We start from the raw sequence: 24,202 nt of genomic DNA on the forward strand, positions 1-24,202 counted from the left end.
CCACCCCTGCAACATGACCAGCAAGGCAAGCCAAGCCACCCTGGCACTTTGTGCCTCTCTTCTGACCATACAGACCAATCCTCACCTGCTTCCAGGCCTAGACTGTGAATTCCCGAGAGAGGGACCGTGAGCTCCTTGAATGTTGCCTATGGCATAGAGTGGGGATTAAATACAGTACTAAAAAATTGAACCCATAGTCACGGGTTCATAATTCTAAATTAAGAGCCAAGTTCTTATCACAAAAAGCTTTGTTCGAGCTTTGTGTGGAAGGCAAGTTTTGCCACTGGGTTCAGATGCTTTATGTTTTTCATGAATATTTGCAGGCAGCACTTTCTCATGTTGAGAGTGACTTCCTCGCTTTGGCTTTTTAAGGCTAATGCAGACTTGGGAACACTGGGTTAGATTCAACCCCTAAGAGGAGGTAGGTGTGCCTTCCTAATCCCCAACCTAGAAAGGAGGCCAAAACAAAACAGAACCCACCATGATGAGAAGTTAGGTCGAACCAGGTTGAAGGGAAGTTTCGAGATGGAGAAGCAGCTATTAACACTAGGTCCTCCCTCTGCTTGCCATCAGCAGAGCCCAGGTTCCTGCCCCGCTGATCCCCTGAGCAGTGCACTCATTTCTAAGGCCTGATTAGCTTGTATTGACAGTCCTCCAGGGAGTGGGGGAGGGTGGGCAAGCTTTCTGATTCCTCTGAGCTGGGCCCTGCTTCCTGAAAAATGACCACGTTCACCTCTCAGCTCAAGAGGCAGCAAAACAAGTCTGCAAAGGCGGCCTACCCTGTTTTCCAGCTGAAACATCGACAAAGCCAAACAATAAAGTCTTAATAGAGTTCTCCTCCTCCCAGGACACTGACATGTTAACACTTGCTCTCTGGACAGTAACATCTGCTGTTGGAGAAGACCTCTATCTAGTATTTCTCTAAATACTTCTCCTTTATTTTATTTTTTTTAAACAGAGGATTTTTAAATAACCCAAGTAACATAATTAGGCTGGATTCTATGGAGACAAAAGCTAGTGTGTTCAAAGAATAGGACTGAATTTGCATCCGAGGCTGTGTGTGTGTGTGTGTGTGTGTGTGCTGTGTGTGTGGCATCCTGGCACTCCACACAGCTGCAGCCCTTCAGCCAGCTCTCCACTCTTTTCATTCTATTTTAATTGGTATCTGGAAAATTTTTCACGGCAAGGAAGTTCTCATTTTCATAGGGTGGATTTGAGGTATGCAGAAACTCGACTCACTTGTTCTGATTCCAGATAAGTAACTAAAATACAGGGACGACTCAGGGAAGCTAATAAATATTTTGCCTTGGGGCAGTCTGGTATAACATTTTCTGCAAACATCGGACTTTATTTTTCCCCTAACAGGGGTCTTGACTCCAACGAAGAGATTCCGCCAAGGTTTATGGAGGTAATTAGACACCAGCCCTTCCGTTTTATGACACGGTTTTAGGGCTCTGGGTCCTTGAGCGGTGAGTGGGCACTCTCCCAGGCCTGTGTACCCAGTGTTCGCACTGGCTCTGGGGTGTGGCACGTGGGCAACAAACAGACGAGCTTGGGAGGATTAACATTTTGTATAAACACCCTTTAATATGGGCACAAGGTTGTCGGAAAGCAGAAAGCCAGCGCCCAGCACCAGACAGGAGCGGGCCTGATAACACGCACTTCAGGAAACTAAAATGGAGTGAACTCAAGAGGCCAAAGCCCCGCCTCCGACCCATCTATTCAATGAAATTAAGATTCGGATCTCCAAGGTAAGCATGAATTACACTGCAGTTAAGGGGAGAACAAAGACACCACATGAAATAACCATGTCAGATCCAGACTTAGAAGGGAAGCAGGCAGCTGACAATTCCATAGACTCGCCCATTAAATACCAGCTCATTTAAACCCATCCCGGGGTGCCCTCCACATCTGGCTAAAGACGGGGACTAGCAGGTTCATCCCCGCGCCTACCCCCACGGGGGCCTCCCCCTCATGCCTGAGCAGGGCCACTCCACTTCCAGGAACCTGGTCTGATTTGCAAAGATAAGGATGTCCAGATTTCGTTACCACCTCATTATGAGACGCTCCGTGTCTTTTAACACAGGGGAGGATTATTACCGGCATTTTCCTTTCATTTCGGCCGTCATAAATTTCAAACGGTAAAAGTAAATCTATCTGCAGCGTGTCACTTCGACCATAAGCCCCTGTGTTTGGGAGTGATAAACGGTTCAGGCTAACCCTTGGCTGGTCTCTCTCTTCCAAGTCCCAGGGGTTACATTTTATGGAAGCATGATTAAAAAAAATAAGCTTCATTCTGGGTCACTAAAACATCTCAGGACTTAAGTCGGAGAAGAGGAAGGGGGGAAAAAACAGGCCCTGGCACGTTCTTTTTCTCCAGCTACTTTGCTAGGAGTGAAAGCCCCCATCCACACCAGGAAAATCTCCATAATGTGTATTAAACTCTAGCCTCACCCGGCAGTTCCCTCATCCTCTCCCGGTACTTCTCTCGGTTGTTTATCCAACTCTAGAAACAAATACGCTGAAAACACGAGGAAATTTTCAAATGCCTTCCTAGTCGACTGAATATTCTCCTAATGGTAATAGAAAAGAATCGCCATCTGATGTTTTAATTGAAATTTTAACCAAAAGAGGCATGGCCAGATTTCTAATATGTTCTAACTACAGTCCTTTCCTTTCTACAATTACACAGCTAATGCCTGCATTGAATTCCCTAATTTCTCATTATAAAACAATTGGATTTCATCTCGCAGTCTTTAATTGCACTGTTTCTACTGCTAGAATAACTCACATTCTTCTTGGTGAGGTGGTGAGGCTGGAGAATGACAAATCAATAAAGGTCAGGCATTCAGATTTAATCAATTATTATTCCATCTCGAAGCAAAATCAATGAGGGCCTGAAGTATAGTTATAAAAACCATCTACCGTGCTATCTACACTACCCCTAAACAATCGCCCATCATCACAAAAAATAAATAAAACCTTGATAAGTTCAGGAGCCAGGTTGAGTACACACTTTTTGGAGAAGCACTGACGAAAATTATCTTCAAAAACAGAGGGCTTCCCTAGTGGCTCAGTGGTTTAGAATCCACCTGCCAATGCAGGAGACAGGGGTTGGATCCCTGATCTGGGAAGATCCCACGTGCCTTGGGGCAACTAAGCCCGTGCATCACAACTTTTGAGTATATGCCCTAGAGCCTGGGAGTCGCAACGACTGAAGCCCGCACGAGGCACCTACTGAAGCCTGCGTGCTTTGGAGTCCATGAGCAAGAGAAGCCACTGCAGTGAGAAGCCTGGGCACAGCAACTAAAAAGGAGGTCCCCACTCGCCACAACCAGAGAAAAGCCCGCGCAGCAACAAACACCCAGCACAGCCAAAAATAAATAAAATTATATATTTTTTAAAAACTCAAAAGAAACCCACCAAGAGCCTGGGGCGGGGACCGTTAGCTGGAAGGAAGAGGGCCGTGAAGAGAATGCCCCATTCTGACCCACCTATGGGACTCCGAGGAGACCACGACGACCCGGGCAGGCGCGGAGCGGCACAGGACGTCCTGCAGGAGCTGGACGAGGTAAAAGTGGCCCAGGTGGTTCACCTGGAAGGTGGTCTCCAGGCCGTCCTTTGTGAGGGTCCAGGGGAGCCCAAACACAGCTGCGTTGCACACAAGCACGTGAAGAGACCTGAAAAATAAAACCTCCCAGTGTTACGCAGACACAAACACTCTGAACCAAGGAGATCCATGCTCCCCGCCCCCTGGGAATAACCATTCTTCACTATCTTGCAGATCACAGGCAGCTGGAAATGGGACACCTTGGAATGTCACATCTGAGACAGTTCTGCTGGGGAAGGGCTTCAACTCTCAGTGGGTGACTGTGCTCAGCCGCTGGGGACCACGGGGTTCTCGCAGGTGAGACTTCCATTGCCAAAACTGAGACCACACTGGGCAAACTGGGAGGAGCTGGTCACCGTGCTTGGAATACAGGTTCTACCATCTATCTGAATCTGTGCTTCCTTTACCTACTAAATGAGCAGACTTACTTATATTTAAATTATCTTGTACAAAGCTGGTAAGACTGCATATTCCCATGCCATGGATATTAAGTTGAAAATACTTAAATCATGTATTAATATTTTCATTATATCATGAAAACTAGAAATATCTACATTACTTCACCCAGTAATCCTATTTCCAAGCAATGGGATACATTGGAGTGGCGGGGTTAGGGGCGCTCAAAGGATAGCAACTCATACCTCTAAAGGAAAATACTTTATCATTGATAATGTTTAGAATTTCCATTGAATGATGACAATATAAAGCAAAGTAATGCTTAGTAATTTTATTAGTTATTTTTTTTAATGTATTTATTTTTAATTGGAGGATAATGAAAATATTGTACTGGTCCCCGCCATACATCAACGTGAATCAGCCACAGGTGTACGCATGGCCCCTCCCTCCCACCTCATCCCACGAGCACCAGGCTGAGCTCCAGGCCTGACACACGACTTCCCATTAACTGTCCAGTTTACACATGGGAAGGAACACGTTTCAAAGCCACTCTCTCAATTTGTCCCACCTTCTCCTTCCCTGCTGTGTCCGCAGTCTGTGTTCTATGTCTGAGTTTCTATCCCTGCCCTGCAGGTCGATTCATCAGTACCATCTTTCTAGATTCCATCGTTAATAAACAATATTTGCCTTGCTGTTTCTGACCTACTTCACTCTTTCCCCCATTCTGCCCACACACGGGCAGACGGTTCCTACAGCCAACCCTACCCACTCCATATGCCACTGCTTCTGTACTGGGTTAAATGGTGGACCCAAAAGATAGGTTCACTAGGAACCTGTGAATGGGACCTTATTGGAGAAAAGGGTCTTTATAAATATTGATTAAGTTCAGGATTTTGAGATGAGATCACTCAGGAATAGGGGAAAATTAAATGCTACTGACAAGTGTTCTTACAAAAGAAGAGAAGGGCAGAAGGCACACAGAGAACACTCTGTGAAGACAGAGGCAGAGACCAGACAGATGCATCTGCAAAGCAAGGTGGGTGGACGAGTGCCCACAGGCACCAGAAGCTGGTGAGGGGCGTGGACGGGACCCTCCCCCAGAGCGTCCAGGAGGGACCAACCCCGCACACACCTCAGTTTCAGACTTTAGGCCTCCAGAACTGGGATAAATTAAATTCCTGCTTTTCCGTAAGCCACCAAGTATACAGTAATTTGTTACAGCAGCCCTAGGAGAAGGTGATGGCACCCCACTCCAGAGCTCTTGCCTGGAAAATCCCACGGGTGGAGGAGCCTGGTAGGCTGCAGTCCATGGGGTCGCTAGGAGTCGGACACGACTGAGCGACTTCACTTTCATGCATTGGAGAAGGAAATGGCAACCCATTCCAGTGTTCTTGCCTGGAGAATCCCAGGGATCGGGGAGCCTGGTGGGCTGACGTCTATGGGGTCGCATAGCGTCGGACATGACTGAAGTGACTTAGCAGCAGCAGCAGCAAACTAGTACAGTTTCCAAGATTCATCCTCAAGGGTGAGTAATAATTATATATATATATGAGGTGGAATTATTAAATTGTGTATGAACTAGAAACAACTTAAAATTCAACAGCAGAGATTAGATAAATCAGCAATGATTAAGTCAGAGATTCCCAAACTTCTCAAGTCAACTGAAAAAGCAGGAAATTAAATGTTGTATGTCTGATGCATATCCCTCCCTCCCCCACCAAAAAAAAGATTTTTATACATTCAGACAGCAAAACAGGAAGTAAAGAAAAATGTTAGCTCTGCCTGTGTAGGATATCATTAGACTGCTTACCTCTTATTTTTATGGTTTTTGTTATTGTTCAAATTTTCTTTATATGCATGGATTTCTTTAAAAAATTACTGAGACGCAATTCAATTCACAAGGCATACAATTTATCCTTCTGAAAGTGTGCAATTCAATGGTTTTTAATATATTCACAATTTGTGCAAGCATCATCACATGTTAATTTTACAATGTTTTCATATCCCCAAAAAGCAACCCCATATCCATTAATAGTCACTAACCACTCCCCCCCCCAAGACACCATTAATCTGCTTGCTATCTGATAGATCTGCCTATTCTGGGTATTTCATATAAATGGAATCACACAGTACGTGGTCTTCTGTGGCTGACTTTCTTCATTACACCTAACGTTTCCAAGGTTCATCGTGTTGTCGCAGGTTATCAGCTCTTCATTGTTTTCTATGGTCAAAACCTACACTGCATGGATACATCATGCTTTCACTGAACTATCTGCCAGCTGCTAGACATTCCAGTGTTTTCCATTTTGTTTGCTACTGTGAATATTACTGCTATAAACAGTCATTTACAAGTTACTGTGAAAATATATGTTTTTTATTTCTCTTGAGTATATGTATAGACATGGAACTGCCGGGTCATATGGTTAATTCTATGCTTAACTTCTTGAGGGATTGTGGGACTGTTTCCCAAAGAGTGGCTGTACCATTCTACATTTCAACCTGCAATACATTACAATCCCAGTTTCTCCACAATCTTGCCAATATGTGTCATGATCTATTTTTTTTAAACCAACTTAGTGAGTATAAAGTGGTGCCTCAGTGTATTTTTATTTGCATTTCTCTAAAGGCTAATGATGCTGAGCATGTTTTTATGTATTTATTGGCAATTTATACTTTTGGAGAAACACCTATTGTCTATTTAGGTGCTGAGCCAATTTTTAATGGAGGTAATTATCTTATTGATTTATAAAAGTTCTTGATATATTTTGGATAAGAGTCTGTTATCAGCCCAATCTGCAAAATTTCTCTCTCATTCTCTACGTTGTCTTTTCACTTTCCTGATGGTATCACTGACAACACGAAAGTTTTAAATTTTGATGAAACACGATTTATATATAGATTGCCAGAAGAAATATCAATAACCTCAGATATGTAGATGACATCACCCTTATGGCAGAAAGTGAAGAACTAAAAAGTCTCTTGATGAAAGTGAAAGAGGAGAGTGAAAAAGTTGGCTTAAAGCTCAACATTCAGAAAACGAAGATCATGGCATCTGGTCCCATCAATTCATGGCATCTGGTCCCATCAATTCATGGCAAATAGATGGGGAAATAGTGGAAACAGTGTCAGACTTTATTTTGGGGGGCTCCAAAATCACTGCAGATGGTGATTGCAGCCATGAAATTAAAAGACACTTACTCCTTGGAGGAAAAGTTATGACCAACCTAGATAGCATATTCAAAAGCAGAGACATTACTTTGCCAACAAAGGTCCGTCTAGTCAAGGCTATGGTTTTTCCAGTGGTCATGTATGGGTGTGAGAGTTGGACTGTGAAGAAGGCTGAGCGCCGAAGAATTGATGCTTTTGAACTGTGGTGTTGGAGAAGACTCTTGAGAGTCCCTTGGACTGCAAGGAGATCCAACCAGTCCATTCTGAAGGAGATCAGCCCTGGGATTTCTTTGGAAGGAATGATGCTAAAGCTGAAACTCCAGTACTTTGGCCACCTCATGCGAAGAGTTGACTCATTGGAAAAGACTCTGATGCTGGGAGGGATTGGGGGCAGGAGGAGAAGGGGACGACAGAGGATGAGATGGCTGGATGACATCACTGACTTGATGGACGTGAGTCTGAGTGAACTCCGGGAGTTGGTGATGGACAGGGAGGCCTGGCGTGCTGCGATTCATGGGGTTGCAAAGAGTCGGGCACGACTGAGCGACTGAACTGGACTGAACTGGACTGAACTGAACTGATATATATTTGGCCGGGGGTGGGGGGGTCACTTGTGCTTTTGGGCTTCTATCTAAGAAACCACTGCCTAACCCAACAGCACAAAAATATACTGTCTTTCTTCTAAGTGGTTTATACAGTTTTAGCTCTTACATTTAGGTCAATGACCCATTTGATCTAATCTGTATAAATAGTGAACATGAGCAATCTAACTTCATTCTGTGGCATGTGAACATCCAGTTGTTCTAAAATCATTTGTTGAGAAGACTATTCTTTCCCCCACTGAACTGTCTTGGCATTCCTGCTGATAACCAACTGACCACCTCTAAGAGTTTATTTAGGGACTCTTGACTCTATCCTATTATCTGCATGCTTATGCCAGGACCACACGGTCTTCATTACTGAAGCTCTGCAGTAAATTTTGAGAGTGGGAAATAGGAGGCCTCCAACTTTGTTCTTTTTGAAGCTTGCATTGGCTATTCGGGGTCCTTTATAGGCATGTATAAAGTTTTAGGATTGGCTTTTCAATTTCTACAAAAATTTCAGCTGCAGTGTTGACAGAGTTTGCATTATATTAGTAGGTTAATTTGGGGATTATGTACATCTTAACAACACTGTCTTCTATTCCATAAGTATGAGTATATTTATAATCATTTAGATCTTCTTTTCTTAAAAAAAGGTATTCATGCAAACCGTATTATCACTGATGTCTCATAGGGAAATTATTTTTCTCTGTTGTCTGATCTATTTCCAACTTATCACCTACATAAAATCTAAATGTGGTGATGTGGTTGAGATCATGGGTGTTTGATAGGAATCATATGTTTTTCCCATATGATGCCCACTACAGTTGTCCACTCACAGCCCCTCAACAGCCTGATTGCTCTTAAGTAAAAGTGAAAGTCACTCACTTGTATCCAACTCTTGGCGACTCCATGGACTATACAGACCGCGGAATTCTCCAGGCCAGAAAACTGGAGTGGGGAGCCGTTCCCTTCTCCAGGGCAACTTCCCAACTCAGGGATCAAACCCAGGTCTCCTGCATTGCAGGTGGATTCTGTACCAGCTGAGCCACCAGGGAAGCCCAATTGCTCTTTGAAGAGGTGGGCAAAAAATGCTTTGAAGCATCTGGTCTGCCTACAACATTCACCACATCCATTTCAACTCAAAGTAGAACTTACTCATCTGTAGCCAGGATAACCCATGCTTTTAAATAAAGCCATGTACACTAGAAAAAAATCTTGGGAGGAAGGGTGAAATGGAGAAGTGAATATATGATTTAGATATGCACTCCTTTCAGGTTGCATCTCAAATATTTGGTCTACTTTTTCAGAGTTGCTATTTTTTTTTTTTTTGAATGTTAAATATGAGTTAAGCACTTGCTAAAAGCTTTCTGTACATAAGAACCCTAGATGACATGTGTTATTATCTCCATTTATGGTCAGGAAAAAAGTGATTAGAGGCAGATTTCCTATGGAAGTATCAGAAACAGGTAAAATAAAGATGCACATAAGTGAGCAAGAATGAAATATAACATATAACAAGATGAAATAAAAACAATCATCTGACTTCAAGAATACTACGCAATACTTTCTTTATTAGATAAGCTCCCTAGAATGGCTGCAGGAAGTGCTGTGAGAAATTCTAGCTCAGTCAAGTCATTATACTTATGTGCTGAATGAGAACAGGAGCACACACCCCACCCAAAGATGTGACGGGCAAATGCCCAGGGTCTTGCAAGGTAGATGCCAGGTTCAATGGTCATCACTCCCTTTGTCTCCAGACCCTTCTGTTTTAGCCACAAGAAAAAATAAAGCTCTCAGAGTTGATTTTTTTTTTTTTCAGAGTTTCCTTATCTTTAAGACAGTCTGGGCATTTGGAATGCTGGCAGAACATTTCTCAATAACAACACCTTCTGCAGTTACCTCTATCCATGCCTGCACATTGGCTCAAGGAAATACACAGGGCATCAAACAAAGAAACTTGCTACCGAAGACCTCAGTCTGGACACAGGAGCCCACAGAGAACCTGGGAAATCCTTTGGTATTTCACCAAATTTAAAATACGCTTCATTAATGTTAATTGCACAACACCAGAGGCAAAATACACACTGAGTACCTAAAGCTCATCCCCTCTATTAATTAACAACAGGCTTATGGAATAGGAAACTATAAAGTGCTAGACTTTTTTTTTAATTGTAAAGACACTTAATTGGCTTGTACAAAAGGAAAAGAATTCCTTTCACCTCACTTTAATGAGGTTTTTATTATTCAAATGGCACATTTTGCTCAGTTTTGACTAAAAGCCACTGCGATTCAAAAGGTTCTGAGATGATGAATATTTACAGACTATCAAAAGGAAAGTTCAAACTAGAAAGACAGAATGAAAACAAAAATAGTATCATTCCAATCCCAAAGCCGATGCTATTAGTCAGCATTTTCAAGGACTGATTTTTTCCCCCCTTCTTTGATGGATTCTAGTCTGTAAGGGGAGAACCTGAGGGCTGTTCTCTGTGTGCACAGAACTGGAGCTTCCAGTGCAGGGGTGCTGCCCGTTCTCTGCAGTTAGTACACACCCACGGGGAAAGCGCCTCCATTTCTCTGGGTGTTCTCTGAGCACGCTGTTGGGAAAGTGACAATCCCTTCCTCCAGGGACAGTACATGCCTTGGACCACAGAAGTACTGCTCCATGGAAAAGAGGGTGGAGTTCCAGAGACTTGCCAGTGGGCATGGCTGATTGTCATCAGTGGAAATGACCATGAACCAAGGCTTCTAGCCAGAGTAGCCTTAAGTGAGACTTCCTACTGGAAGGAGCAGTGAATGCTGACAATAAACAGAAAGGAGTCGGAGCCCAAAGGCTTTAGACAGCTGATCTCCACATTTTCTTCCTGCACTCCTCCTTCTTAAAAATTTAGGAATAAGTGACATTAAACATTATTTAATTGCAGGTGTGCAGCCCTCAAGCATGCTGTTCACTGACACTCCCCTGTCTTTCTGGCCTCTTCAATCTCTCTATTGTCTCATTCTTGCTGTCCATCAGGCTAAATAGATTGTTCAGACCAACAATTAGGAAAAAAATCAGGAAAGAAAATGGTTAAGAAAATGAACGAAAGGAAGTCAGATGGAAGAGAGAAGGCTGGAGAGAGAAAGAAATGTCTAGTTGACATTGGGGCTTTTTCAAGCTGCACGAAGCCTCACTCTTCCCATTTACAGACCATGGTTTCGAAATATTTGTCTCCATTCAGAATCTCCTGCCTCGTCTGAATCTCTCATCACCAAGGTGACTGATTTCTGCCCCACCACCGCCCAGAATCTCTCAAAGAGGCCTGGGGAGCGATGGCTTCTGGGTCCCGGCACCCAACGACCTCCCCTCTGTTGAAACTGGACACCTCTGTTGCAAGGGCCCCGGCTCCTCCCTGGTTCTGGCCCTCTTGGCTACCTCAGATTCTAAGACACAGTCTATCCTCGGACCTCGTCCTCATGCCACCGCTGCCTCAGCTTCTGCCTCCTCCAGACCTTCCTCTTCAACCAGAGTTCCACCTCCAACCGCCTTTCATTCAGTCTAAACTCTTGTCCTGACAGCAATTTCACACAGGCTGGGACTCCAAACAACACCTCTACGAAGGTGAACTTCACGCCGACAGCACCAGGCCGACATCCCTCCCAAGCTCCGGAACCTCATCTCCACCCACCCTAAACCTCAACTCTGCATCTCCTCTCCCCAGGTCCTCCCCGCTTTCCTGACTTCCGTGTTTTCGCAGAAGGTGATACTCTCCAGCCAGTCACCTGACGATGAAAACGGGGAGAAGCCAGTAACTCTAGAGCCTTCAGCTGCTATTAGTACTTGTCCAATCCCCTTCCTTTCCAATGGAGCGGAAGTGTGATAGTCTGTCTAGATCTCATTTATGGGCCCCACTGTACCTATTTCCAGCAGCCAAAAGCACTGACTTATTCAGAAAATCGTCCCTGAGGGATGGGTGCCCTCACACCTGGAAAGTCATGTCCCACACCCAGATGTCCTCCTAACAAAGAGGACCAACTCTGGGATCCATTCTCCAGAGCTCCCTTTGCATCAGTCTCCACCTATATAACACCTGTTTCCTTCATTCTCCTTCTCATTCCCCCAGTAAACCATGTGAGCAAACACCCCTGTCCCAAGTCTGATCTCCAGGGACCTCGAGCTCAGACAACCTCTGCTATTCCTTGTTTCTGCTTCTGTTGCCTTTAGCTCTAGTTACTGCAAAAGCCCACAGAGAGTCTTGCCAACACCTTTGGCTTTTTTGCTTTGTTTTTGTTTAGTCACTAAGTCATGTCCGACTGTTTTGTGACCCCATGGACTATAGCCTACCAGGCTCCTTTGTTTGTAGGATTTTTCAGGCAAGAATACTGGAGGGGGTTGCCATTTCCTCCTCCAAGCCAGGGCTCGAACCACATCTCCCGCATTGTAGGTGGATTTTTTACGGTTGAGCCACCTAATACCTTTGTTGAAGCTCTAATACCTTTGGCTTCTTTCTTACTTGATCCAGCATGAATACTGGGACCATATGAAACACATTCTAAGAGTCAATCAGAGAAATTGAAATGCATAAAACTGGATTACTGATAATCAGTATGAGATATAATGTGTTAAACTCTACCAGTAGCAAAAATTTAAAGGAGATATTTTCTACCTTTAGAATTAGCAGATTTTTATAGTATTATTCTATTTTCATTATGTTGTATAAAGTTGGTGGGAATATACATTCCTGCAACCGGAAATGCTTTCTGTTCAGCCAAAATGTTTGTGGTAATTTATTACAATAGCAAGAGAAAGCTAACAGAGTGCGGTAATAAACATTTGCTGTTTGGAGTCACTAAGTTTTGGGGGTAATTTAAGGGCAACAGATAACTAATACATGCATCATGCTACGTGAGAGAAGCCAGACTCAAAAAGCTAAATATGGAATGCTTCCATTTAAATAACATTCCAGAAAATGCAAAACTCTAGGGACAGGGAAAAAAAAAATTCAATGGTTGCCAAGGGCTGGGTGTAAGGGGTGAGAATTACTTCACAGGGACACAGGGACAATTGAGAGGGTAAAGGAACTGCTCCGTATCTTGACTGTGTGACTCCATGACTGTGTGTGTGTGTGTGTGTGTGTGTGTGCGCGTGCCACAACTCACTGAACCACACGACTACAAGGGTGAATTTCAGCATCCCTAAAATACACCGCAACGTTACAACGGAGGGAAACCACAGTGCGCTGTGTGTTTCTCGCGGCTCCGCCCACACCCCTGGGGTGAGTGTCCTGTGTACACTGGCTGCACACTTGGGCCCCAGTCGTCTCTGGATCTCTGGGGCCGTTTGCAGAGTGCCGAGCACCTGAGAGGCGATGACCAAAACCGGTGAACCTAAGGGAAGTCAAGTGCACTTGTTTCCCAAGTTCCCTGGGCTTCACGGTCCTTCCGAGGAACCAAGTTCCCAAGAACACTGACCACCGGGGGCCAAAAGCCCATCGGCATCCTCCATAAACACCCACGGCCAGGCTCAACAGTGCCGACTCTTGAGAAGGCTCACGAGTAACTGGCAACAACCCAAGTCCAGGGCATTTCACGTGCTGATTGTACATGAACATCAGCTTCCGAGGGGCGGCATCGCCCAGGAGGCCTGGCCCACAGTTGTGTCTGGGCCTTGTCCATTCCTGCATTACGTAACATTTTCCAGCAGAGGCCACAATGGGTGAGGACAACTGTTAGCTCTTCCAGGAGACAACTGTCAACGATCAGGAGGTCTTTGTTCTCAGGGTCTTGCATGCGGTAAGAAGGAAGCCTGGTGTACACACCAGAATGCATACGTCTGAATCAGTGCCATTTCTCCAATGCCATTTTGTCTACAAGCCATGACACAGCCATACTTTACAACAGATTATGACATCAGAGATGGCAGAAGAAAGCACGGGAAAGTGGGTTTGTTCTAGTTGATTAATAAAGAGACGCTTTGGAGACACCACCAAACTGATTTTGTCTCAAGAAACCTAAGAATCAGATAACATAATTTCAAGTCTGAGAAACGAGAAGGGCATTTAAAAAGAGCCTGAGAGTCCAGTAGCAGTCCAGTGGTTAAGGCCCTAGCTTCCACTACAGGTGGCCTGCGTTTGATCTCTGGTCAGGGAACTAAGATATCAAAGATGCCAAAACAACAGCAAGAACAGGACCAGGTTAGAAATTAAATTTGGAGAAGCCTGGAAGGGAACACAAAGAGAGATAAGACCCAGAGAATCAGAAGTCACTGCCTGAGAAACAGAAGTAAGCCCTCTAAAAAATAATAATAAATAAATAAAAATAAAATAAAAAGAACCTGAGAGGAGCCATCACCAGGCTGAGTCACAGTGAAGATTTGTAAATTGAATGGTAACACGTGCCCCCAAAATGAGGCAGACTCTCACAGGTTAAATAAACACCCCGTAGAACGTTAATACAACTGTGCCTTTGGGGGACTCCAGTTCAGACACAGCAGAAGAATGAGCTAAGTGGAACGTTATGTAAAGGGAAATTCTTTTTAGTTCCTCCTTGAAACAGAAGGGCACACCATCTGGGGCATCTCTCCAGTGAGCTGCAGGAATTCATACTATTTGGAAATACTCTGAAATTCAAGAGAGAGGGCCTGAGGATGCAAAATCCCAAAAGTAACTGTTGTTCAGTCTGACCTGGCGTTCAGCTGTCCTTTTCTTCCAGAAAAGGAAGAGGAAAAAAGAAATTACTATAGAATTCCAAGGTGGATCCTTGCTTCAGAAACAAGGGCTGGTTTATTTTGAGCTCCAGGATGGCAGCATAAAAGTGACCACAGAAGTTTTGTCTGCAACTACACCAACCCAGGGAAGGCGCCTCAGTCTCCACCAAGTGACCTGCCAAGACCTCAACTGCCCAAACGGCAGCGTTCGTGCCCCTAGTAAAATTCGGAATGATTTCAGGTGGAACACAGGCAAACTTTAAAAAATGCTTATTTACTGGAATGCACTAGAAAAAATATATATATATATCATCAGCTCTCAAATGCACAAGGAAATAAAAGGCAATGATACGGACTTGCCTGGTGGTCCAGTGGCTAGGACGCCCCACTCCCAGGGCTGGGGGCATGGGTTCAACCCCCGGTCAGGGAACCAGATCCCGCACGCTGCAACTAGGTTTGCATGCCGTAACGAAATGCCCCGCACGGCACAACTAGGACCTGGGACAATCAAATACACACTATTTCTTTAAAAAATAAAGGCTTCCCTGGTGGCTCAGACGGTAAAGCGTCTCCCTGCAATATGGGAGACCCAGGTCCGATCCCTGGGTCAGGAAGATCCTCTGGAGAAGGAAATGGCAACCCACCCCAGTACCCTTGCCTGGAAAATCCCATGGACGGAGGAGCCTGGTAGGCTACAGTCTATGGGTCAGAAAGAGTCAGACACAACTGAGCGATTTCACTTTTAAAAAATACTTACCTTGCTTGATAGCTATGAGAATTAGAAAAAAACCTAAAATGCCCAGCACTAGCCATGACAAAGAGGGTACCTGAAACAGGCTTTTTTTTTTTTTTCCCAGCTGCCTGTTTTCTGGACCTTGGGCTACACTTTGGGGACATAACAGCCAACAATAATGTAGAGACATGAAATATCTGTATAGTTGTCTCCACATTTAGAAAATACCTATATATTGTTTCCTATGCCCTTACTCAATATCTCTGGGAGACGAGACCCGGAAAAAATATAAAAGGAAATAAAGTAAGTAAAATAAGAGAAATATGAACACATGAACTCAACATCAGCTCAGGCAGTCAGTGACCATCTAGCTGCTGCGCTGCTAAATGTTAGAGGACTGGCATACTTCAAGACAGTGAAGGACATCATCCAATATTAAAATAATTAACCCAGAGTGGATTCTGCTGTCAAGATAACCTACCCACACTTTTTTAAGTTGGAAAAGAGGAAATAATCTGAACCAATCAGCAGGAAAAGAGCCGGGGGCAGGGTGTTTCCCCAGGGATCATCAGGAATTTTTCATTTCATGCACCATTTACAACTTCTTATAGTGAATTCCAGAAGATCAGTACACACACTTAACAGGAAATGGCAACACTCTGGTTTTTGTTGTTTCCTTAGGTTTCTGCCTCCTTTTCCTTATCTTGAATATATTTTCCCATCTTCACACATGCAATCCCAGAAGCACACTTTCACCCTCACTGATTCTAAAGTGGGGGGAGACATGTACAACAGGCATCACACACTGCTCTGCTCAGCTGTGTCTGACTCTACGACCCTGTGGACTATACACCATCAGGCTCCTCTGTCTGTGGGATTTCCTAGGCAAGAACACTGGAGTGGGTTTCCATTTCCTTCTCCAGGGGATCTTCCCAATCCAGGCATAGAACCTTCTGTGCTTCCTGCATTGCAGGCGGATTCTTTATTCTTGAGCCATAGGGGAAGCCCCATAGTCTCTTCAGAGAGGGCTTTCTAGGGGGAAAAAAAAAATGCATCAATTGGATAATTATACCACCAATGGCACTTAATCCAATGTGTTTATTTCTACTTTTATCTCTCTTGCCCTGGGAGACTGACCTAAGAAAACACTGCTACAATTTATATCAGAGCGTGTTTTGCCTGTGGCCTCTTCTAGGAGTTTATGCCGTCAAGTTTTTATATTGAAGTCTTTAAGGGGAGGCATTATTTTGAGGTTGTTTTCCTCTGTGACCCACCGTTTCTCACACACAACATGGAAAAAGTCACCCAAAGACCAGAAACTCCTGATGGGCTGAGCCAGCATCTGGTCACCCCTGCACTCCAACACTCAGTAGCGTGCCTGACACACAGGAAGGTTCCTGAATTACAGAATCCTTCAAAAGTAGGTATTACCGTGAAAGCTCTCCGCATCTTTGTTCACACATATTAAGCTCACTGGCACTTGGTTTTAAAGCACTGAATGCATATAGCCAGTACTGTGTTTTTTTTTAAACCCAAAGAGTCTCTCAATTAGCAAAATCCACAACACAATCATTTATGTACCATTTTCCTAATTCTTCTCCGATTTATGGAACACTTGCATGTACTATTTTTTAGTACACTGTAAACCAACTCATCTGTATTTCTCAGCCTTGTGCACTGCCAAAATACTAGCTAAGTCAGTTGCTTCTCTGGTTTGGGCTTTTAAACTTTGGTATGTGTTAAGATAAATACAGGATTGGCCATCTGAGATACGGCATCACCGACTCAGTGGACACGAGTCTGAGCAAGCTCCAGCGGATGGAGAGGGACAGGGCGGCCTGGGGTCTGCGGTCCATGGGGTCGCAGAGAGCCGGACACGACTGAGCGACCGAACAAAAACAACAATCTCACATATGAGCGGTGCAATGTGAATTTTGGAAAACTCTGCTCTGTAGCTCACAGAGCTCACATGCAACAAGGCTGCCCAGCAGTGGGGGTTATTAAATGACACCTATTACTAAGAAAGCAGAATTACCCAGAAAACTGAGGGAAGGATTAGGGCCGGCAGTAAGTCACATGTTATGCCAATGGAGCACTGACTGACTCTTACAGCTGAGAACACTGTCTCCTCTACGACTTCTCTGTGGGGGGTCCTTACCGCCACAACACCCAGTGTCTGCTCATGCAGAGGGGGTCCCAGCATTTGTTGACAGCACCTCTTTGGTAGCTCAGCTGGTAAAGAATCAGCCTGCAATATGGAGGACCTGAGTTGGATCCTTGGGTTGGGAAGATCCCCAGGAGAAGGGAAAGGCTTACCCGTACCAGTATTCTGACCTGGAGAATTCCATGGACAGTACAGTCCATGGGGTCACAAGCAGCTGAACACAACTGAGCGACTTTCACTTTCACTAGTAAACTAACCACTGGGCATACTCTCCAAGTCAGATACATCCTTCTAAGAATTCTACTCAGCTGATAAGTGGGGGAAAGGCAACACAGAAGTAACTAGCCTTTCTGGAAATGCATTAGCATTCCTTCAAATTTAAAATATATTTTATGGACATGAATGCCATATTGAGCATTACAAAGTCATTATTTACAGACTTCTACAATATTGTGGAGGCATATATTCTGCTGATAAAAAAAAAATCATGGGAATATTCATCTCTTATGTATTTATAGAAGAGATTCAGATACCAGGTGATGATTTCATTACCATTATGCAGACAGCTTATTTTTAAAATACCTTCTGCAGTTACAGTGAAGGGAGGAAGTGATATGGGGTGGCAGAGGTGGGCTTACATGGACAAAAGGAAAAAAAGAAAAAATTACCTGGGGATTGTGCTGAAGCACGTGGTCAAGTCACTCAAACAATAAAAACGCCTCATGCATTTTGTACATCTCCATGCCAATGAGGGCTCTTTCCTCTGTTTTGCCTAGAGATATATGGAGCTGTAACAGAGTGCAGAAAGCCCCTGACAGCCGTGTGCTGCCATTCAGACCTGAAAGATTCCATGTTATGATAAAAATTAATGTACTCTGACACCCTCTGGGACTCCCTGGGCCCTGGGAGCAGCTAATGAAGAAATACAACCTTGCCAGGGAATAGCACCAGCGGCCCAGAGTCGAGGATTAATTCAGACGGGGTAGCTGTGTGGCCCCCTCTGTCATCGGCTGTAAAGCAAGTGGACTCTGGTGCCAAAGGGGAGCCAGCTCTGATTGGTTAGAATTATTCCCTGGGTCGCGGGAAGTCAAATCAACAAAGAGCTTTACAAAATAATTGAGCCCAAGTTGGATTCGGCCTGTTACTCTGTGCTAACGCTTTCTTCTTAAACCAGACGAGGGTCACTCAGCCTCTTGTTGGCCATGGAGGTGTGCTCTGGAAAACTTCTCCCCAGGAGACCTGCTTCCTTAGTGATTACCAGACCACTGGGCATGTCCCAGGGGACACGCGTTCAAGAGGGGCTCAGAAAGGGTCTTGGGAGGAATGCTGTTCCCCAAAGAGAGGTCTCACTGTCCCTGCTAGCCTACCTTCTGACACCTTCAGCCTCCGAATGTCACAGGATATTCCCGGGGGGCAGGGGGGTCAGAATGAAGAAGAATAAGGTTCACAGCAACATCACTGACGCAGCCAGAAGGTGGATGTAACCCAAACGACCGTCCACTGATGAACGCATAAACAAAGTGTGGTCTACCCATATGGTGGAGTACTACTCAGCCGTGAAGAAGAAAGACTGATCAACGCTGACTCAAAGAAGCCAGTCACAGAAAACAACACACTGCGTGATTCCTTCATATGAAATCTGCAGAGCAGGCAAAGTGGGAGAGACAGAAAGGTGAGTGGTCATCAAAGGCTGGAGGGGGTCGGGTGGTAGGAAGGAAGGGGAATGACGCTAAATGGTTCGGGGATGAGGTTTCTTTATGAATGGGAACATACCGAAAACCACTGAACTATATACTTCAAAGCAGTGTGAAGTGTGTAAATTAAACATTAGTTAAAAATAAAGCCAGCTCCCTGAACTCTGAGAAGACTGCTCTACATTCTCACGATGACTTAAGTGACCTCTGGCTTCTCCCTCCTCCCGCGCAGGGGCAGCTGTGGTTCACAGCCCCCAGCCCGTCCACCTCTTTCCTACAAGTCCCTCATGGATGGAAACTGGGACTCAAGCTAGATACAGTCAGTCCAGAGAAAATAAGGGTGCTTTTTTTTAGACAACTGCTAGGTTACACAAAGCTATGTGGTTTTAGTCTGTGACATTATTTCAGCCTATTATTAGAATTTTACCATGTCAAGTTGAATTTATTTCTCACCATGTGAATTTTAGCCATTTGTTAAAAGATTAGGTGGAAATTTTTTTTAAATCTGTTTCATTCCTTGACATATTATTCACTATACTTTCTCTAACCTAAGGTATTATTTTGCTAATTTACTATCTCCACTAAATGACCGTGGAAAACCTTGGGGAATGAGACATTTTTTGAAAAATATTTAAAATATATATTTATATACATGCATATTTAATGTTTCTCATATAGAATGCTTATAATTCTATTGGAAGTAAAAAAAAAACCAAAAGGTAGTATTCTAAAATATGGATAGTGGTGATAATAGAGAGGTAGTCACAGAGTATTCATGGATATCTGTGTCATCTTAGATTTGCATTAAAATAATCTAGGAGGAAGGGGCTACAGACTGAACAAAACTAACTACATGCTGATATTTACAGAAGATGGGTGAGACTTGGGAAGGCCCATTTTACCTCTTCTCTTTTTGTGTGTATTTAAAAATCTCCTGGGTAAAAATATTTCAAGAAATAAAGACAAACTAATAGAGAGCCAGGAAAATGTACAATTTTCATGTTCATATTTATGCTCATCCTTCTTTTCCCCTAATATTGTACAAGAGGCATGCACCATCTTGGTGGCCACAGAACTTGTATAAAATAACATTTATATAGAATACCAAAAGAAATACCCCCAAAATAGCAAGAAGAAGTAGCTTTAACATCTGCCTTAAAAAAAAAAATCATAAAGACAGCTGAGTTGAGTTCAGTTGCTCAGTCGTGTCTGACTCTTTGCGACCCTGTGGACTGCAGCACGTTAAAACCAAACGGAAGGCCAATGTGACTGCATCAAGAACTATGCCACGTGAAAGGCAAGATAGGAAGCCACGGGCCAGCCCAGGGGGTACTGAATTGCAAGCCCATGCTTCCAACAGGACAGGGGAGGACGAGCTTTAAAGGAATCGGAAGTGGACCTGATGCAGAACTCCACTGAGCTTGGAAAACCCGCCCACAGGATGAGGGGAAAGGAATGTCAGCTTGGTCTGAGACACCTGAGCGCCAGACAAGCCTAAGGAGCCCAGGACTGAAATCTCTTTGGTGCCCAGGTCTTTAAAGGTCATAGCGAGCTCTTGGCTAAGATTAATGTGAAGTCTTCCCCCATATCGGGGAGGAGACACCACACAGGTCCTGCTTCCTGCGTCAGAGCAGAGTCAGAAAAGTTTCAGAAATATTAGGAGAGTCATGGGCTGCAGCAGTGGTTCTGCTACTGCAAAGACCCGAGAGGAGCCTAGGGCACCACCACTCAAGACACAGACTGACCCAGGAAATGATGGTCAGGCGGAGGCTGGGCCTCCCTGACTCCCAGTCCAGTGCTCAGCCCCAGCCCACTGCTCAGCTACTCAGAGCAACACCACGCTTCCACGTCTATCAAGGAAGAAACCAAAGGTCTCTCCTGCCCACACCAAGAAGTGGATTCTCCTCTCCGTGGCTGTGATGGGCTCAGGCGACAGGACAAAGCAACTGAAAAAAGAGCTTCTCTGACTAATAGAGACATTGTACGTTTAAAAACATTTTGACTACGATTACATAGATGCAAGCTTTACAAATAATACTTCGGGTATTAACGGCGTTGCCTAGAGTCTGACCAAGAGATTAGAATTACGTGTCACTTTTCTGGAGGGTAACCTGATGTCACAGACCAGCGGTATTCAAAGATACTCGTGCTTTGACCCGGGTGCTGCTCTTCCAAGAACTGATCTTAAGAAAATAAGAGATCCAAAAAGAAGTACGTGCAGGCCAGCTTCAGAGTGCTTCCAACAGCGATAATATATAGAAGCAACCTAGCATATGAGAATTTAAGACTGGTTAAATACTCTGACCTCTATGCAGGGGATTACTGGATTCCACCTCGTCCCATACAGAGCCACTCGGAACACGGGCATGCTCTTGGGAGTCTGCTGAACTGAGACACCTAGGCGCTGCTGTGCTTTTAGCCAGACACACTCTGCCGAGGTCCACCTCCCAAACCTCTATCACTGGTGGATTCACACTTCTTGTACCCACTCCCGGTACCTCTGAGACCACCTTCTTCTTCATTCCATTTCTGGTTATCACTACTCCTTAATGTCAGCTCAAATGCCTGTTTGATTATGAGTCGGTGACTGAACGGTAACAACATTTGAAGCTTAGAAGGCAGACTGCAGAATTCTGCCGCTAATTGAGAGGCTCCGTGTGTATTTTTCATAATAACGAGATATTGAGGGCTTTCTCACAAAGTGAAGAAAACCAATGACTCACAATATTAAGAACAGAGTGCAGTGACTAGCGGATCCACTGAAAATATAATCTTCCCCGGGGATTTTCAGCCGGCTGCCACAGTGCAGCACTGGTGATGTATTGCAAATGTATATTCAAGTTTTTAGGCTGACGAGAACTAGCTTCTCAACAATTTACTGGGGCTGGGAGGGAGAAGGGAGAAAGACGGGTCCCCAGTTATTAAAATGCAATTTCAGTGTGGTTTAAACAAAACTTCCCAACATGTCAATTATGTGAGAGGAGAATTCCAATGTGCCAATGGGGGTGGTTAGAAGTTATCAGGAGGAACACCGAGCTGGATTCGCCAGCCAAGCTGGAAAATACAATTTTAAACCACAGACACTGTGACACTTTTTTTTTTTTTCTTCTGAGTCTTACATAATCCAAGAGTTCTCTGCGAGTCACCAGACATTAACCTTAACATCACGAGTTTCCTGTGTCCGTGCTTATACGGGTCTGAGAACAGCCTGGTCATGTGGCTCAAGCCCACACCTGGTTAGAAGGGCAGCTGTATTTTCTGTACCTGAAATAACTATTATGCAAAATTACTTCACAATTTGTTTCCCAAGATGTTCTAACATATAACCTCCATATCACCCAAGGAGGTACCAAGGCAAGAACTTCAAATGGCTAAGAACTACTGCCTTAAAATCAAAGTTGAGGTCACCAGTGCAACAGTGAGTTTCCACTTCTGGTTGCCCTTCCTTCCCTCCTTCCTTTCTTTCCTCCCTCCCTCCCTCACCCTCGCCCACCCACCCATCCATCCACTCCCTTTCTGGAGCTTCTGCTATGGCAGTAAAGTTAACACCTGCAAAGGATGATGATGACAACGACAAAAATGATGTTACAATCTGAAATGCATTAAATCTTTACTAGGTATTCAGGTACTACATTTCATGAACACTTTGTTATTTAAATCTTTCAACCATCCTGCGGAGAAGGCAGTAGCACCCCACTCCAGTACTCTTGCCTGGAAAATCCCATGGACAGAGGAGCCTGGTGGGCTGCAGTCCATGGGGTCGCTGGGAGTCAGACACGACCGAGTGACTTCACTTTCACTTTTCACTTTCATGCATTGGAGAAGGAAATGGCAACCCACTCCAGTGTTCTTGCCTGGAGAATCCCAGGGACGGGGGAGCCTGGTGGGCTGTCATCTCTGGGGTCGCACAGAGTCAGACATGACTGAAGCGACTTAGCAGCAGCAACCATCCTGCAAGGGTACTACCGTCACCTCCCACTGTTACTGATGAAGAAACTGAGGATCAGAGAGATGAAGGAATGTGCCAAGGTCACCATGTTGGTAAGGTGTGGAACAGGGCCTCAGAGCTAAGACAAAGATGAATTAGCCAAGGTTTCTGCTTCTCTGGGGCTCAGTCTAACAAAGAAAAATCAATATAGAAAAAAGCATCCCAAAGTACTCCACGCCCGATGACTGGGGGTGTGGTCGATGCTCCCACAAGTGCCTGATCATTCCAATGACAGTGTGGATGTAAGAGGAGGGGAAAAGCAGGGCTCCACAGACAGAATCAGCAGCGAGCAGGTCAGGGGCAGGTGGGGTCAGTGGCACAGGCCTGAGTCAGGAGGCGGAACTGTAACCACCTGGCTTCCCGGGCGGCTCAGTGGTAAAGAACTTGCCTGCCACTGCAGGAGACGTGGGTTCGATCCCTGGGTCAGGAAGATCCCCTGGAGAAGGAAATGGCAACCCACTCCAGTATTCTTGCCTGGGAAATCCCATGGATGGAGGAGCCTGGCGGGTTATAGTCCATGGGGTCACAAAGAGCCGGACATGACTGAGAAGCTCAACAGCAAAGCGGAACACAGAGGCACAGGGCTGGGGCGATCTGATCAATAAATGCAGCAGCAGGATGGACCAGCCTCCAGAGGCCACCCAAGGGTCTTGCTTGCAGGAGAGGACCAGGGCTGGGTTTGTGTTTGAGAGCGACCGCTCTGGCTGTTCAGATGTCTGAATTGTAAAGTGAGCCTCTGGTCGCCCGCTGTCTCCCAGATCAGCGTCATTAGGAAAACAGGCAGGAGCCAAGGGGAAATGAACGCTGACACTTGGAGTAAAGGCAGAGACAACTGCTGCCACTTCCGCTTATACAGACTTCAGGGACAGACACCTTTTAGGTATTTGGGAGAAAAACCACCTGAACACTTAATTGAAGGGATGAACCTCTCTTCTCGTGAGTGGTGTTTAACCTCTTTTACATGTATTTCAGCAACACAATTTCCTCTCGACGATAGGAAACTGGCTGGAAGGTGCATCCCCTTCAACCTTGAAGTGACCTTAACCACCTTCCCAGCAGGCAGGGAGGGATTGCCATCCATCCAAGGACAAAACTCCTTCAGAGACACCACGTGCTACATGACGCATTTCTGAATGAGATAGAGCTTTCTGATTTTCCAAACTACTTTCAAAGCAGAATTCAG

General features: G+C 44.8%; 1 protein-coding gene across 2 annotated transcripts in view; it reads right to left on the reverse strand.

The window, feature by feature from the left end:
* WWOX (WW domain containing oxidoreductase) overlaps positions 1 to 24,202 on the reverse strand; it is a 908,120-nt gene that overhangs the window by 644,540 nt on the left and 239,378 nt on the right. For both annotated transcript variants that reach the window (XM_027513959.1, XM_027513960.1), the window contains exon 7: positions 3,495 to 3,680. In XM_027513959.1, the coding sequence (XP_027369760.1) occupies positions 3,495 to 3,680 (186 nt within the window). The remainder of the gene's footprint in view (positions 1 to 3,494; positions 3,681 to 24,202) is intronic.

Source organism: Bos indicus x Bos taurus, chromosome 18 (genome assembly GCF_003369695.1).
Source record: "Bos indicus x Bos taurus breed Angus x Brahman F1 hybrid chromosome 18, Bos_hybrid_MaternalHap_v2.0, whole genome shotgun sequence".
Lineage (NCBI taxonomy): Eukaryota > Metazoa > Chordata > Mammalia > Artiodactyla > Bovidae > Bos > Bos indicus x Bos taurus.